This window comes from Malus sylvestris, chromosome 3 (assembly GCF_916048215.2).
Source record: "Malus sylvestris chromosome 3, drMalSylv7.2, whole genome shotgun sequence".
Taxonomy (NCBI): Eukaryota; Viridiplantae; Streptophyta; class Magnoliopsida; order Rosales; family Rosaceae; genus Malus; species Malus sylvestris.
The window spans coordinates 10,699,948-10,716,697 of NC_062262.1; the positions used below are offsets into that span (position 1 = coordinate 10,699,948).

Below are 16,750 nucleotides of genomic sequence, written 5' to 3' on the forward strand. Positions count from 1 at the left end.
AGCTTTGAGGAGGCCTTTGGTCTGAGAATCAGTGGAGGGAGAGAGGAAGAAAGTTAGAGAGGCTTGGGGTTTAAGTTTAAGGAAGATGATGATGAGGACAACACCATACCATACCCGAACGACGTTCATCAGTTGTTCATCACACAACAGAGTAATTTTTGTAAGATTAGGAGAGCGTTTTTCAAATTGAGACATTTGGACCCCTCCTAGGCTAAAATTCTGGCTCCACCACTGTCGATGTTGACGTTTTTAAAAATCGTAGGACATAATCATGAAACCTTTTTTTGTTTTTACCTTCATTCTTGTGGGTTACTTGCTATTTAACTTGTTAACATGGGACCTCCATTTTCTATCTTTGACTGCTCTCAATGTAGATTGCTTGGTAATCATTTGGTTTCTCAGTTTTGCTTGAATGCTAAAGGTGAACAAACTTAATTGCCATTAAGTAATATGTTTAACTCGCAGATACCGTGCACTGATCACTAATTAATTATAGATACACACTACATAATCTGGTTTTAGTACAATGAAATGAAGGATAGATCATAGAGAGATCCAATTAGGGTTGTAGATAGCTTGGTCGTGCCATGAAGCTTCATGCAGTGAGAAGAGAACTTCATACATCGGGTTTTACCGTGTTGGTTCGACTCATATTTGCTCTGCGTGTGACAAGCACATAGTAAACGCCCATTGCCATAAAGACTGCAAATGCTAAACCGAACATAATGCCAGCAACCCCACCAGCTCCGAATCTCGCTCGCCCATTCTGTGATGTAGAGAATCTGCTCTCGTGTGCTTCTGTTGATCGTACTTGAGCTGCCACAGGCAATGGTGAGCAATTGGATTCAACACATGGGTCTTTGGCATTGGGGTTTTGGGACGTTGGATGGAAAAAATTGTATGCTGAAGGTGAAAACGCCGTCGGGTTTTCTTTGGCAAGGCCGTGGGGGGCTCTTTCCTCGGCAAAAGCAACGGAGAGAAACGTCAGAGAAGCGAAGAAGAGAAAGATAGAAACCCTATAAGCCATTTTTTCTCTCTTGCTAATGTATGTAGTAGTAGTTAGTCTTTTCGTATGAAACTTTTGGGTGCATTAGTGTGGCTTTTATAAGGTCCGAGGAGGGAGTGGTTGTCGCTTCGCTTGGACTAGAATTTTGGTGATGGAGAAGAGGTCGAGGAGGGAACAGAATGATGGTGGTGTACTGTACTGATCTCCCCGAACCCTAATAAGAATGTCTAAATTTCCAGAAATACCCTTTAAAGGTTAATTTTGTTGCATTTTTTACGAAGCATTGTATCATAGGGACGGTGCGTGCCGGTCCTTGAAGAGGTTGTGCAGGGTATGATTGTCATTTAATTTGTTCACAACCTTAATATCTTCAATACTTTAGTTTCTCTTAATCATGCTTTTGCTGTACTTGAGTGCCTTAATTCTTAATCTTCTAAGAACCACTATGTCCTTAATTACTCCTTAATTCATAGGTTTTCACACCCATATAAGCATACGAGAAATTTTTAGTTGTGACTGGAATACAAGTGATACACTACGTGTTTTAATAGTAATGGTGGGAAATTTTATTTTTTAAGTTATTAACCTTTTAGCACACATATCCTACCATTTGTTTAGTGACACATGGTGTACCACCCCGTGTACCGGTCACACTGAAAACCTCTCATAAACATACTAATTAAATTCATGGTTATCACGAGCAAACCACTTTTTGACCCCATCTCTTTAACTAAGATCTATAGGGTGGTGCTATCCACACTCCGCTCATAATTTTCGGCTGTTAGTTCGAATGGATTGAAGAAAATCGACACAAATTAACAACAATGTGTGGGAGGTAATAAAAAGAAGTGTGTAAATATCACTACCCTTTTTGTTTTGGCTCCCCCAAGTATTCCCTTTGTAGCTCAAATGAGAGATGAAAATGTCTTTGAACGGATGTAAAATACATATTTTAGTTGAAACGTGTAAATTACATCTTTCTTCTTACATCTTTAGGAGTTCGGCCTTGCCATTTAAAGATATTGAAGTAAATAAAATTCCAAATTTACATTGAATAAAACTTATATTTACATCTCCCACAAATGTTAAATGAGATGTAAATATAGCTTTTACATCTCAGATTTTCATTTCTCCATTGAAATACTCTAGACGGTGGAGTTGAAAACAAAATCTCGAGTGTTAGATTAAGAATACATAACCACTCAAGCTACAAAAAGTCACAAGTCTTGTTTAATTATCATTATAGAAAATCAAATTTAAAGTGGTCTTGTAGTACCTTACAAGTACAATTAATATATGCATTGCAAACAAGCATGGATGTGATTTATGCACTGTTTCAAATGTAATTGATGACAATGAAACAGAAAAGCAATTTGGTGGAATGTAGGGTGTAAAAGGAGCTAAGTAATGGAAGGAGGCTACCATAAGCATGGCGTGGAGGTTTCTTAGCTTGAAGGGGCAGCAAGGGCAACGTCCATGTACATTCATTCATGATGGGCTGCCAAGCTTTTTGTGTGTGTGCCACCGGCCTTGGCAGTTGACATTATTGCAAATGTTTAAACGCATGCCGTTGCCAATTTGCCAAACCTCAAATAAATATTTCCATTCTCCCTCACCCACTCTAATGTTAGAGTCATGATTGATCATGAGTCGTGACTCTCTCTCTCTCTCTCTCTCTCTCTCTCTCTCTCTCTCTCTCTCTCTCTCTCTCTCTCACACACACACACACACACACACACTAAGGGCATCCACAAGATCCTTGTTAATTGGTTCAGGGCATCACATGTTTGAGCACTGCACCTTCCAAGTCACGAGTTTGGTTGTATGTGATAAACATCTCGGTCTTTTGGCTACTTCAACATCTCAATGTTTTGTTTTTGTGTTTGGTGAGCAAAAACTTTGATATCCAAATAGCGCTCCTTTGTTGCTTAGGATTTAAATGGATTTGACAACTTGTAAAACTCAAGATATATTGAAGAGAGCGATGGATGATTTCTCTTTGAGAGAGGATTAGACATGAAAAACTTATGTCTACTTATCCTACTATTTTTTTAGGGAGAGAGATTTGTAATGTATATGATTTCTTAATGAGTAACTCATTTTCATTTTTCAAGTTGGACATAAATTATTCTTCTATTTCTTTAATATAGTGAATTATCTTTTCTTGGTCATAGAACTCCAAACGAGACTATGTTCTTTGGGACTACTCATGTCCTAATGATATAGCAACAATTCATTTGTTTACAATTGGGCATCCTATAAAACTCATTTATTTGCAGACAATACGAAAATGTTATCTGATATGTCACGTCAATTGGGTCTTGTACAAAAATTAAAGGTGCAATTTGGGTTGGGCCAATTCGAACTCGTCCATGTCCAACCTGACCTTAAACCCAAACAAGTGAGTTTTTTTTTAGTTATAACCCGTCCGAGCCCAACTCAATTACAACCCCGTTCATTGATTGGGTTGAGTTGGGTTGATCATTTACTCGTCTATCCCCAACCCAACCCAATCCGATTAACTAAACACAATCTAACCAGATTGTAACCCATATCAATTAATTCTCATACTACACTCAAGTGGGCTAAGTCCAAAAACCAACGCCATTTCTAATACTTTTTTTAATAAATTACCCTTTATAATTACTTAAGCTTTTAGGGAATATACGAGGCTTTGATTAGTCAGCTCATATTCGTAGTCTCTAAATCCTAAAGCTTTATAGTAGATTGTTAGTCTCCAAAACTTAAATTCTTTGTGTCTTAAAGCAATTCCTCAGCAACTTTGATTGATTTATGAAATTAAAGTTAACTAGCTTTGATGTTACGTGGCTAATTTTTTTAGGAATTCTTGAAAACTGAGTTGTTACATGATTAAACTCGAAAAAGTTGGGCAACCCGAACCCAATTAAACCTGAGCTACAATGAACCTGAATGAAACCCAACCCAAATTTGAGCCCGAATTGTAAAAGTTGGGTTAGGATTGGGTTGACCTTCCAACCCACCCAACCCGCCCAAGTTGCACCACTAACAAAAATAGATCATTGAGACACATTACCTAACATTTTGTTAGCGTATTTTTCTCCCTACTTTGAAGTAGAGTGGACAAACATGTCGTGTTTGTATTTTTCGAGTCATACCCTTTATCTTAGCAAATCATAGCATGGCAAACTCGTTATCTTATTGAATTCGTAGCAAGTGACCTGATAACGACTGACTCGTCAACAAGTACACTATCCAAATAGATTTCAGTTGGCAGCAGCTTTGTCCCTCATGCCTACGCTCTCTCCCTCCCTCATTCATAGCTCCCTAATAGCTATCTCTGGTTCCTTGCTCTCATAGACCTCAACAGAAAACTAAAGAGTAACGGCAGCAAGTGATTGAATTCAGTAGTTCTTCATATAAAATTATTGACTCTAGAGATATAGTAATATATAGAAAACATAATTGTTTCAAGAACTACAGAACCAAAAGTGCCCCTTGTTTCAACCGGAGGGAGGAAATTCCCACAAATAATGTAGTTTACTTGCTTAGTGCTTGCCTGAAGGGGATCCCCCTTTTCGCTATGTAGGTTACTACCCTTTGATGTGGGCCCTCTCATTCCTACCAAATCTAAGGGTTTGAGGACCTTTTTCATACAAAATATAGTTCAATATCATCATACTTACGTGCATCACTAACCAATTGGATTGGAGAGCGGGTACTAATATTGCAGATTGATGCATTTTAGTATTTCAAATAATATATAATAAATATTATTATTAATTATATATTATAAGATTGTAATATACAATAAATATAGAAATAGAATAAAATTATAAACTTAATTACATTACTAGTTTTTATTTAAAATTAAATATTTAAATATGTTTTAAAATTAAATTCTAATTTTATTATATTTCCTTAACAATTGACTGGATAACCACCTAACTCATTAGTGGATTGACTTGGAATCTGTTATTTTCGTGTTAGTTTAACAAGTTGAGCAAGCAAATGCCAGAGCTACTTTGGACTCACCAAAGTTGTCTTCTTTCTCTTTAAGTGCTCGCACGAGGGCCAGATGTTACCTTTAAGTGGTGACGATGGCTGCCGGTGGACCATTCTCCGATGCCTGAATCAAAAATATATCTCAAATGGTAACATTATACTCAATGTTGCAGTTTTCAAAAGTAATGTTCTTATACCTTTGCTAAAGAACTTAATGAGTTTGATCAAGCCTTGTTTTCAAGTGAAGCATTCCATAAAAGGACAATCCCATCGTTCCGCCTGTAGTGCAACATTTATATACTGGCTCATAATCTGGGAGCTCAGGCTACACTATTTGCTATCTAGGAAATAACGGTGGGCATGGGGTGGTTCGGCACTGGTTGGACTTCAGCCCATTGGCCAACCCAAGCGGTTTGGATTATGCTACTTGTGGCAGCAGTGAGGGTCACCCTACTCAAGATGTCACACCTAAGTTTGAACCTCAAACTAGCAGTGCAGTAGTGTCACGCTGCACCAAAAATATAAAGTTACAATGTCTAATCCCAGAGAGACTCCTACTTGTTAAAGTTAATCCTTTGCTTCTGTTTGCTATCTAATTTCTGATGTCCTTTCATGTAATTTGTAATGTTTTTCAGTCAACTCAATTCTGTGTAAAATGGCTAACTGTTGCCTTTATCAGTCGACCCATTCTTTTTATCAGTCGACCCAATTACTTCAGTCGGCTTATGTATTAAGCCATATATATCAAAAATATCTAAATGAAAAGATCAGATCTCTGTTTTTATAAAAAGCATCAGCCCTCTGTTTCCAAAGCTCTCTGCATTCTGTTTCTTTGATTTTCAATCTTTATCATTTTATTCAAGTTTTATTAATGATGAAAGATTGTCTAAATACCAACATGGTATCAGAGCCAATCTGATCAAAGAGTGGGACGTTTTTTGATTCTCAAAAAGGGGGGAAATTCTAAGTGAAACCCTAGAATAAAAAAATTTCAAATTCATGGCTGGTTCAAGTAGCAGTGGTGAGATTCAAACTCCTATCTTCAGTGGAGTTAACTACGACTTCTGGAGGACAAAGTTGAGAACAATTTTTGTATCTCATGATTTGTGGAGCTTGATTGAAGATGGCTATGTTGTACCTCTAAGTACTGTGGTTTTGACAGAGACTCAAACAAGGGAGCTGAAGGAAAACATCAAGACAGATGCAAAAGCTCTTGGGGTATCCAAAATGCTATCTCTGATGAAATTTGTTAGATAATCTCAAATGAGACAAGTGCCAAATCAACTTAGGATGTGCTGGAGAAAGTCTACAGAGGCTTTACTAAGGTAAGGGCTATCAAACTCAAATCTTTGAGAAGAGATTTTGAGTATATAAGAATGAAAGATGATGAATTGCTAGATGATTACCTGAGTAGATTGTCTGAGATTATTAATCAAATGAAAAGCTATGGTGAAATCTTGTCTGATGAGAGAATAGTTCAGAAGTATCTAATTAGCTTGCCAAGAAAGTATGACAACATAGTTTCAATCATAGAGGAGACTAAGGATTTGTCAACTTTGAGTGTTGAAGAATTGATTGGTTCTCTCAAAGGTTTTGTTCAGAGATTATCTAGGCATGACAACCATGATGTAGAAAATGCTTTCCAAACACTTACAGTGAATCCAAAAACTCAAGCCAGTTCAAGTCAAAGCAAAGCCAACTCCAACAAGAATTGGAAAGGCAAAAACAAAGTGTGGGAAGGAAAGGGTAATTTTGAAGAGAAGAAAAAGGTTGAGAAGAGTTTGTATGTTTCGAAGTGAAAAATTTGTGACAAAGCTCATTCTGGTAAATGTTGGTTCAAAGGAAAAGTGAAATGCCACAAGTGTAGCAGATTCGGGCATATGCAAAAGGATTGTACCTACAAAGATAATCAGCTAGCTCACTACACCAAAGCAGAAGATGAAGAGACCAATATGTTTTATGTTGGTCATGATACAACCGTCCAAGAAGAAGCTAAAGTTTGGTTTGTGGACAACGACTGTAGCAATCATATGACGGCGAATAAGAATATTCTCCATAATGTTGACACTACAAACCTAACCCGAGTGAAGATGGGAAATGGACAGCTAGTCGATACGTTGGGAAGAGGTATTATTGCCGTGCATACGAAGAATGGAAAGATGTTCATCAAGGATGTCATGTTAGTTCCTGATTTGAAGCAAAATTTGCTAAGTCTTGGACAACTCATTGAGCATGGCTACTACTTATATTTTGGAGACAATACTTGCAAGATATATGATAGGAAGAATCATTAACAACTCTTGGCTAAGATTGAGATGAGGAAGAGTAAAAGTTTTCCTCTCACAATTGAGTATGCAACTCAATCTGCATTCAAGATGGAAGTGCAAGAAGATTCAAAGCTATGGCATAAAAGGCTTGGCCATTTGAATTTTCAAAGTCTCAAGAAGCTAAAAGAAAAAGAAATGGTGCATGGGTTACCAAGTATCCAAGAAAATGAAGAAATCTGTGAAAGGTGTGCACTTGGGAAGCATTATAGAGATTCATTTCCACATGGTAAAGCTTGGAGAGCAAAAGTTCCATTGGAATTGATTCATACAGATGTTTGCAGACCCATGAAGACCTCTACTCAAGTGGGAAACAAGTATTTCCTAATCTTCATGGATGATTATTCCAGAATGACTTGGGTATACTTTTTAAGACAGAAATCAGAAGTGTTCTCAATCTTCAAGAAGCTTCAAGCTATGGTTGAGCGACAGTCTGGTTATCTAATCAAAGTTCTTAGAAGTGACAAAGGAGGAGAGTATACATCCACAGAATTTGATAAGTTTTGTCAAGATATTGGTTTGGAAAGGCAACTTACAGTCAGCTACACCCCATAACAAAATGGAGTAGCTGAGAGAAAAAACAGAACCATAGTTGAAATGGCTAAAGCAATGTTGCATGATAGGGGAATGCCTCAATATTTGTGGGGTGAGGCAGTTAATACAACGGTCTACTTGATGAATAGGCATCCAACAGTGGTAGTTGAAGATAAGACACCATTTGAGGCATGAAGTGGAAGAAAGCCTTCCGTGAATCATTTGAGAGTGTTTAGGTCAATCTGCTTTACTTATGTTCCGAAAGAACTAAGACAAAAACTTGATGAGTCAAGTGAAAGATGCATTTTCATAGGCTATGCTTCATACACAAAAGGGTACAGACTCTACAATTTAAAAAGGAAGAAAGTTGTGGTTTGTAAAGATGTTCTTTTTAGTGAGAAATCTTCGTGGGATTGGAATCAAGCAACCATCCGAGAGGAATCTGCACTAATCAGAATTGAATAAGAAAATCAACCAAATGAAGAGGAAATTGAGCCAGAAATTCCACAATTATCACCCGAAAACAGTCCTTTAGTTCACTCTCCTACACCTTCAAGTCCAAGTTCAACGCCGGTTTGGTTATGGAGCTTAAATGAAGTCTATGAAAGATGTAATTTTTGTGTTGAAGAACCAGAAAACTTTGATGATGCAATGAAAGAAGAGACTTGGAAGGCTGCAATGCAAGATGAGATCAATGTCATTGTGAAAAACAAGACATGGGAACTACTGGACAGACCTTGTGACAACTCTGTCATGGGAATGAAGTAGATTTATAAGACTAAGCTCAATCAAGATGGTTCCGTTCAAAAGAACAAAGCTAGATTGGTAGCAAAAGGTTATTCTTAGAAACTCGGGATTGATTTCCAAGAAACATTTGCACCGGTAGCTAGGCATGAAACAATCAGAGGCCTTATTTCCATAACTGCTCAGAAAGGGTGGTTTCTACACCAACTTGATGTCAAGTCGGCTTTCCTAAATGGAGTCATAAAAGAAGAGGTGTTCGTTGATCAACCTCAAGGATTTGTTCTTAAAGGACAAGAGCACAAGGTGTATAAGCTTAAGAAGGCACTTTATGGCCTGAAACAAGCTCCGAGAGCATGATATGGAGAGATCGACTCATATTTCAATGAAAAGGGTTTTCAAAGAAGTGAGAATGAACCTACCCTCTATGTCAAAACAGAAGGTATTTCAGATATCCTTATTGTTTCCTTATATGTTGATGATTTCGTTTATACTGGAAGTAGTCATAATATGATCTTGAATTTCAAGAATGACATGATGAGGAAATATGAGATGAGTGATCTAGGCATGTTGGATTATTTTTTGGGAATTAGTATCATTCAATCAAATGATGGTATCATTATTACTCAAAAGAAATATGCAAAAACACTTCTAGAAAAGTTCAAAATGGTTGGTTGCAAGCCTGTTGCAACACCTCTAGTTGTGAATGAAAAGTTTCAAAGAGAATATGGTAGTGGTGATGCTAATAAATCTGTGTATAGAAGCCTAGTTGGGAGTTTGTTGTATTTGACAGCGACTAGACCCGATATTATGTATGTTGCAAGCTTGTTGTCCAGATTTATGCACAAGCCTACTTGCATTCACTATGGAGCTCCAAAGAGGATCCTAAGATACATACAAGGTACACTTGACTTTGGTATTATGTATGAAAGGAATGTTGAGCCAAAATTGTATGGGTTCTGTGATAGTGACTGGGGAGGTAGTGTGGATGACTTGAAGAGCACATCTGGCTATACTTTTACATTAGGGACTGGTGTATTCTCTTGGGCATCTAAGAAACAGAAATCAGTTGCATTATCAACTGCAGAGGTTGAGTATGTGTTGGCTTCAATTGCAACTTCTCAAGCAGTGTGGCTGAGAAGAATTATGCAAGATTTTGGTGAGAAACAAGAATCAGTAACTCATATCCTTTATGACAATAAGTCAGCTATTGCCATGAGCAAGAATCCTGTCTGTCATAGTAAATCAAAGCATATTGCTCTGAAGCATCACTTCATCAGAGGTGCTGTGGAAGACAAGGAAGTGGATGTGCTTTACTGCAAGACAAAAGATCAAGTTGCTGATATCTTCACTAAGGCATTACCAAAGGACAAATTCATCTACCTAAGAGAACTTTTGGGAGTGAAGCAGCAAAGCATTAAGAGGGAGTGTTAAAGTTAATCCTTTGCTTCTGTTTGCTGTCTAATTTCTGATGTTCTTTTATGTAATTTGTAATGTTTTTCAGTCGACTCAATTCTGTGTAAAATGGCTGATTGTTGCCTTTATCAGTCCACCCATTCTCTTTATCAGTCGACCCAATTACTTCAGTCGGCTTATGTATTGAGCCATATATATCAAAAATATCTGAATGAAAAGATCAAATCTCTGTTTTTATAAAAAGCACCAGCCCTCTGTTTCTAAATCTCTCTGCACTCTTTTTCTTTGATTTTCAATCTTTATCGTTTTATTCAAGTTTTATTAATGATGAAAGATTGTCTAAATACCAACACTACTGAGGATAATCTCCTATGGATATTCCAAATGACCTATGTTCCAATGTGCGCTTCATTGTGTGCAATTAGCGAACGAATTGGTACAATGTGCCAATTTGTGAGGTTCAGAGTATGATCGAGGGAATACATGACTTTTGACCATTTATGTGCTAATTGCTTCTTCAGTCTTCCTCTCCAAGGAAATTATCTGGTCGAGTCCTCCTACAATCTTCTTGCAGCCCTTCTCTAGGGAGACTTTGGTAAGGAGCTGAAGGTTGAGTGTGAGTGGCGCCTCACTACGATCGTCAGAAGCACGGAAGATCGGGTGGATCGTAAGGAGGAAGAGATCAAGTCCTTAGCAAAGCAACTAGCTAAGGCAACTACAAAGAATGACCAGCACTCTACTGACAATGCTAGGATGGTGGCAGAGAGCAAGAAATTTGAGGATAGGGTCTAGTGTAAAAAATGGATTTAGAGAGCAAGTTGGATCAAAATGATTTTCACAACGTGGGATTTCGGACATTGTTTAGAGGACATAGCAAAAATTAATCCATTTGATATGATGGTGGACCTTTACTTATTTTGAAAGAAGCTTTCAAAATAAGTAGAAAAGTAGTAGCTTATTACAACAATAAAACCAAGATATGTTGCAAGACTAAGACTATAATTTAAAGAAGAAAAATACAAACCCTAGAAAGAATGCATTATCTAATCCTTGGAAGGCAAGTCCATACAATAACCTCAATAATATATATTTGTTGTTTAGTTAATATTTACCGACCAGGAAAATAGATAACTCTTAATTATTTTCAGACTCTTTTTTCACGATCAAGATAACCCTGTGTAGTATTTGATAAGGTGGCATCATCGTGTTCATACACTTGCCAACTACTATTAAATCGCTCTCACGACATGCGTAACTCCAAGAAGAAGCAGCTTAAAGCATTACCTACTTATTATTCCTAGAAAACGACCAGAAAGCCATCAAATATGGACGAAGATAAGGTAGAATAATCACTACAAAACTATATATTATTGGGTTCCATGTAACATCCAGCCACCTTTTGAAAAAGTAAGACAAAGGCAGCTCGAATGACCTGGTAGTGGCATATATATGTGTTGTCCCTATAGGCTATATCCCAAACAACTGCTGGCCAAAGATAATCAAAATCAAATGCACAATCGACCCCACTCCCAAGGTTCACCACCACCATAAAAACGCATCTTTATAATAACATAAACTATCTCATCAGCAACTTTTTAATAATTGTAACGATAAGAGTGCATACAACTCAACTCATTTCTGGTTTTGATATTATATCGCAACTAATTTACACCCACCACAATCCCAACTCGAGAGAGAGAGAGGTGAAAACAGTAAGCCTTTATAGTTTTCGTTTCAAACCTTTTGACAGTTGCTAATTTCTCTTTGAAGAGGATCCAACTTTGAACGCATATAAACTCTTAATTTATTATGATAGTTTTTCTTACTATTTAGACTAACTCCAAAAGCTTTATGCTTTCGACAAAGAAATGCTTTATTAGCGTTTTCCATGAAATATAATTTAGTTTTCTTACATTGATTTTGAAAATGATCAAAGGATGAATAAATATACATTTCCATGGGTAATTTGTTGATCAAATTCGGACTCATTACTTCTTTTAATGTTGGGAAGAAATGTATATCACACCAGAAGCTAGTTGGTCACTTCATTATGATGATTCCACCATTTAAATAAAGTTAAGTTAAAGTTTATCTTTCATTATCTCTTAATCAATGATCACATTTTCAAACCTGCATATTAATTAACTCTACCTAATCTGATGAGGATCTGATAAGGGTTGAGGAATATTCATTAATTAATTTGCAAGCAAATTGAAAACCATGATGTGAAGCATTAGAAGGTGATTGAGACCAAAGAAAATAACTCATATTTCATTAGCACTCTCTGGCACCAATATAAATACACCACCACTTTAAAAAGTAATAAGAGAAAATGGTAAATAACAATACAAGATAAGGATACACAGAAGAAATGAAAATAGCACAAACATGCAAAGCAAAGATAAGAAAGAAGAGAGGGATACAAAATAACACCCTTTGCCCAAAACCATGATTATCTACAATTCCATAGCCCTTCAAATTCTCCTTTTGAGACCATGACAGACTTGCACTCCTCAATTTTGTTATTCCCTTAGAAACACCATCTCCGTTTGAAAACCATGGATCAAATTCATTAATGATCAATTAATTAAGCATTGCTCCTGAAAGATCCTAGAGCCTTGATGGCTCCTGCTCTCAGAATGTATTGGTGGTAGAAGGCAGCAATGGCAGCTCCAATGAAAGGTCCAAGCCAGAAGATCCACTGAGATATAAAACAAAACCAATTAATTAAGATAATTAGTGAACCAATTAGATGTTGATCAATTACTCACGCAAAAGAAAATAATATAATAAAGTCAATATATGGGAAAACTGAGAGAGATCATACTTGGTCATCCCAAGCTTTGTCCTTGTTGTAGATGACAGCAGCTCCAAAACTCCTAGCGGGGTTGATACCAGTCCCAGTGATTGGAATGGTGGCCAAGTGAACAATGAACACAGCAAATCCAATGGGAAGTGGTGCCAAAACCTAAATTTAAGGTGGAAAAAAAACATAAATGGTCAATAAATTTACTTAAACACAACCCAAAATTTATCGGTTCTAAAAAACTGCTAATGATCATTTGGTCTAGTGACACTCAGTCTATAATTTATTAGGCCACAAGTTCAAATCTCGTAGCTAACAATTGAGTGAGAGATGTGCTTACAGGGACGTGAGAGTCTCTGGCATTTCTCTTGGGGTCGGTGGCTGAGAAGACGGTGTAGACAAGAACAAAGGTACCGATGATCTCAGCACCCAAACCAGTGCCCTTGTTGTAGCCATCAGCCAACTCGTTGGCTCCACCACCATAGTTCACATAGTATGACTTCTGGAAGGCCTTCACCAACCCAACACCGCAGATGGCACCCAAACACTGTGCTACGATGTACAACACTGCCCTGATCAGTGAAACCTTGCGAGCCAAGAACAGCCCAAAGGTCACAGCTGGGTTAATGTGTCCTCCTGCAATTGTCATAGAAAAACAAACTCAGATTCTGTTGTAAGTACTTGTATAAAGCGCTTTTAGTCAGTAACAGTTTTTTTAGTGGCGCTTTTGCTATAACGCTAACAAAAATATACTAAAAGTTCAAGTACTTCTGAAATCCTAGAGTCACTCAAACTTCCTCCAAAAGCACTTATCATATGCTTGTTCAGGAAGTGCTTTCGAGTGCGTCTGAGATTTCATAGACATTTTTTTTTGTTTCTCTCAAACACTTCCAAGAGTGCTTTTAAAGTTTCAGGATCACTTTCATCTATTTCTGCCGAAGACGGATGGAAGAGAAAAAAAGAAGAGACATACCTGAGATACCGGCGGTGCAGTAAACAAGGACGAAGATCATGCCACCGAAGGCCCAAGCGATACCAAGAATGCCAACTCCGCCGCATTGGTCAACTTCACTCTGGCTTTTGTAACCAATCACAGTCAAAACCGTGATGTAAAGGAAGAGAAGGGTGGCAACGAACTCAGCAATGACAGCTCTGTAAAACGACCACTTGGTGAGCTCTTCAGCATCAAACAAGGGGGTTGGAGGTGGGTCCTGATAGTCTTTGGTGGCAAACTCACCGTGCTCAGCTCCCTCAATATCTTTTGCCATGGCTTCTGTGACTAATTAAGCAGCTTTTGGCTTTTGGCTTTTGGCTTTTGACTAGTAAGGAACGAGAGGGAAGTCGTTTGGGTTTGTGAGTGTGGATTGAGAGGTGAGAGTCTAAAGGGGTATTTATGGGGCAGATGGAGTTAGTGTATGCTAAACAATAATTAGGAAAGTAAGTATTTTTATGTTATTGTTTAAGTAAATGATACATGATGATTAACATGATTATGTTATTTTATGCCGCCCATAATCAATATTAGCTTGATTTCGCTTGCATGGGCCCCTCCTTGTCCTCCAACGGCTACTAAAAATAAAAGGGTTTTACTTTATTTTCTCACCTTTATTCATCACTTTAGAGATGGCCACTCACCTAGACACAAATAAAGGGTAGTTAATTGGTAGATTTTTAAGTGTTACTCAATTTAAATTGGCAAATGCAATTGGTAGAATAATGCGCTTGAAAGCAAAATGGCAACTGTTAAAGGTCATCCAACCCCAAAAAGGGTAGGCAACGGTCTAATGCTTACACTCACATTTTGCTTTTTGGTTGCTTTGGGTAGATTGGTACTTTTTGTGGGATATGTTCACTCACAATGAATGTTATAAGAATTTGAAAGGAATGAGTTTCGTTCATGTATTAATAACAAGGGAGTGAAAATAAATGGATCCATGTATCTCGTATCTTCTTATAACACTCACATTCTCGTTTATGTGTTTATTGACAACCAAAGATTTGAAAGGAATGGGTATGATTCTCGTTTATGTGTTAACATACAAGGAATGAAAATAAATGGATTTAAGTATCTCATATCTTCTTATACCTAATTAAGGTATAAGATTACCAAAAGAGGATTGTTTAGGATGGTGTTATCCACACACCTCTTTTTTATCTTCTACACACCCATGTTAATTTTTGACATTTGATCATCTTTAATTTATTCGATGGAATGTGAAAATTTAAAAAAGAGGTGCATGAATAGAACCACCCCATTATTTATCAATCTTTCATATCCCTTTTCTTTTTCATAGTAATTTCATGTAACAAAAATGATATTTTTACTACCTAGTTGTATCGTTTCTCTAATAGAGATGAGACCCACATGCGTTGATGGATCCTATATCTATTAGAAAATTAATAAAAATGATGGTACAATTATGTGATAATTTGCACCATTATTCGTATAAATATCTTTCTTCTTCTTGCTCTCTATTTTCGTGCATGCAAATTGTGAAAACCAATAGAAAAGGAACCTGAAAGATTGGAGAAATTAACAATTCTCACCTACAAACAAAAACATTATCCTTAAAGTTTTAATTAATTCATTTATGAATATTTTATCCCTAAACGTATTGTCATATGCTGGCAGATGATGGTTTGCCAGAGGAACGTGTCTGGATCCTACCTAATATCAAATGGTATATGTCTATGGTGGTTATGCACCATTCGTCATCGCGATTATCATACCGATCGTGTTTTCCTTTCTCAAATCCCCTTAGACTCATTAGAACCAAATTCAGGGCAATAGTTCTCCTAAAAAAATTCAGGGCAATATGGTTTCAAGTTAAGTTGATGCGGTATTGTAATTTGACTTAGAATTTTATATGTATCCTGAAAATTTTGTATAGATTCTCGTTAGTTTTGTAAAATTACAGGATAAAAATATTATCGTTGTGTGGCTAGATATAAGTGATGAATGCATATGACTTTAACCATACATCAGAAGACACATGTCTTGTTCGTCTTGCCTTTCGACCGACTATATTGATAACTCATTTGTGAATGCATTTTAGAATCAAAGCGCTACCATTACCCTTGTCAAAAAAATTTACATATTGACAAGAGTAACGTGCAACTCTCTTTACGCTTAATTTTAAATTTCGATCTTCATAATTCATATTAAATTAAGATGTTGTACAAAATAAAATTGAGCAAAAAAGTCTGCATATTTCATTTATATAACTAAGCCAAGTTTGGCTACAGCTAAATAAAACAAATTCAGGATCCAATCATGGTGCAAAAACTTCTGGTGAAATGTTGATGCCATGAATTGACAACCCTGGCCGCCCCACCATAATATAACTACAACCCCTTTTGATTTTTTTTCCAATCGACAATCTGACATTCCCCAAATCCCGATTCCCCGATCCAAAATTCCACGTTTTGTTTTCAACTTTCAATATTGTCCTTGAATGTATGGCTAAAAATGAAACACTTGTCCAAAACTCGAAAGTGGATGATGTAATTGAAAGAGAACTTTCTTTTCTTGGCTTTTGTGTGGCCGCGAGTGACCTCTCATTGGCCGGTGCCTCCTCCAAATTATTTAGTCCATGATTTAGACATATGTTTAAGTGATTGCTTAATGGTTGATGGTGACCTAATGCAAAAATTAGTCCTAAAAATATCTTGACCACAGACTAGAGAGAGCTCTTGGGCAGAAAATAAGAAGTGAAATAGACTAGGGAGGGCGGGAGAGCTCAAGTCTGAAGACTTTGGAAAAGGAAAGTAATGGTGTATCCTTTTATTTGCTCCAAGTTCCTTTTTCCAACATGTTTATGTGGCAGACAATTGAAAAGGCATTTTGGCTAACCCTACCAGAAGGGTATTGTGCCCTTTGTTGGCTTGTCCTGTACAAGAATTTTGTAACTTAATTGATTGAGAGTATTTATGCTTGCA

General features: G+C 37.0%; 2 protein-coding genes across 2 annotated transcripts; both read right to left on the minus strand.

The window, feature by feature from the left end:
* Positions 1 to 422: 422 nt before the first annotated feature.
* LOC126615258 (uncharacterized) lies at positions 423 to 1,129 on the minus strand. Its single transcript, XM_050283069.1, has one exon. The coding sequence runs from the start codon at positions 1,025 to 1,027 to the stop codon at positions 617 to 619; it is 411 nt and encodes a 136-aa protein (XP_050139026.1). The 5' UTR covers positions 1,028 to 1,129; the 3' UTR covers positions 423 to 616.
* An 11,120-nt stretch (positions 1,130 to 12,249) lies between these two features.
* On the minus strand, positions 12,250 to 14,185 carry LOC126615251 (aquaporin PIP2-2). Its single transcript, XM_050283059.1, has 4 exons — positions 13,785 to 14,185; positions 13,152 to 13,447; positions 12,833 to 12,973; positions 12,250 to 12,706 (listed from the first exon to the last, which is right to left on the minus strand). Exons 1-4 carry the CDS (start codon positions 14,077 to 14,079, stop codon positions 12,593 to 12,595), a joined length of 846 nt encoding a protein of 281 aa, XP_050139016.1. The 5' UTR covers positions 14,080 to 14,185; the 3' UTR covers positions 12,250 to 12,592.
* Positions 14,186 to 16,750: the final 2,565 nt, after the last annotated feature.

Excerpts from the sequence above, each read along its gene's own strand:
- LOC126615258 (XM_050283069.1), bottom strand. The coding sequence starts at position 1,027 with ATGGCTTATAGGGTTTCTATCTTTCTCTTCTTCGCTTCTCTGACGTTT.
- LOC126615251 (XM_050283059.1), bottom strand. The coding sequence starts at position 14,079 with ATGGCAAAAGATATTGAGGGAGCTGAGCACGGTGAGTTTGCCACCAAA. Across the intron at positions 13,448-13,784 it reads CTGCACCGCCGGTATCTCAG|GAGGACACATTAACCCAGCT; the intron begins GTATGTCTCTTC and ends TGACAATTGCAG. Across the intron at positions 12,974-13,151 it reads CCAGAGACTCTCACGTCCCT|GTTTTGGCACCACTTCCCAT; the intron begins GTAAGCACATCT and ends CCTTAAATTTAG.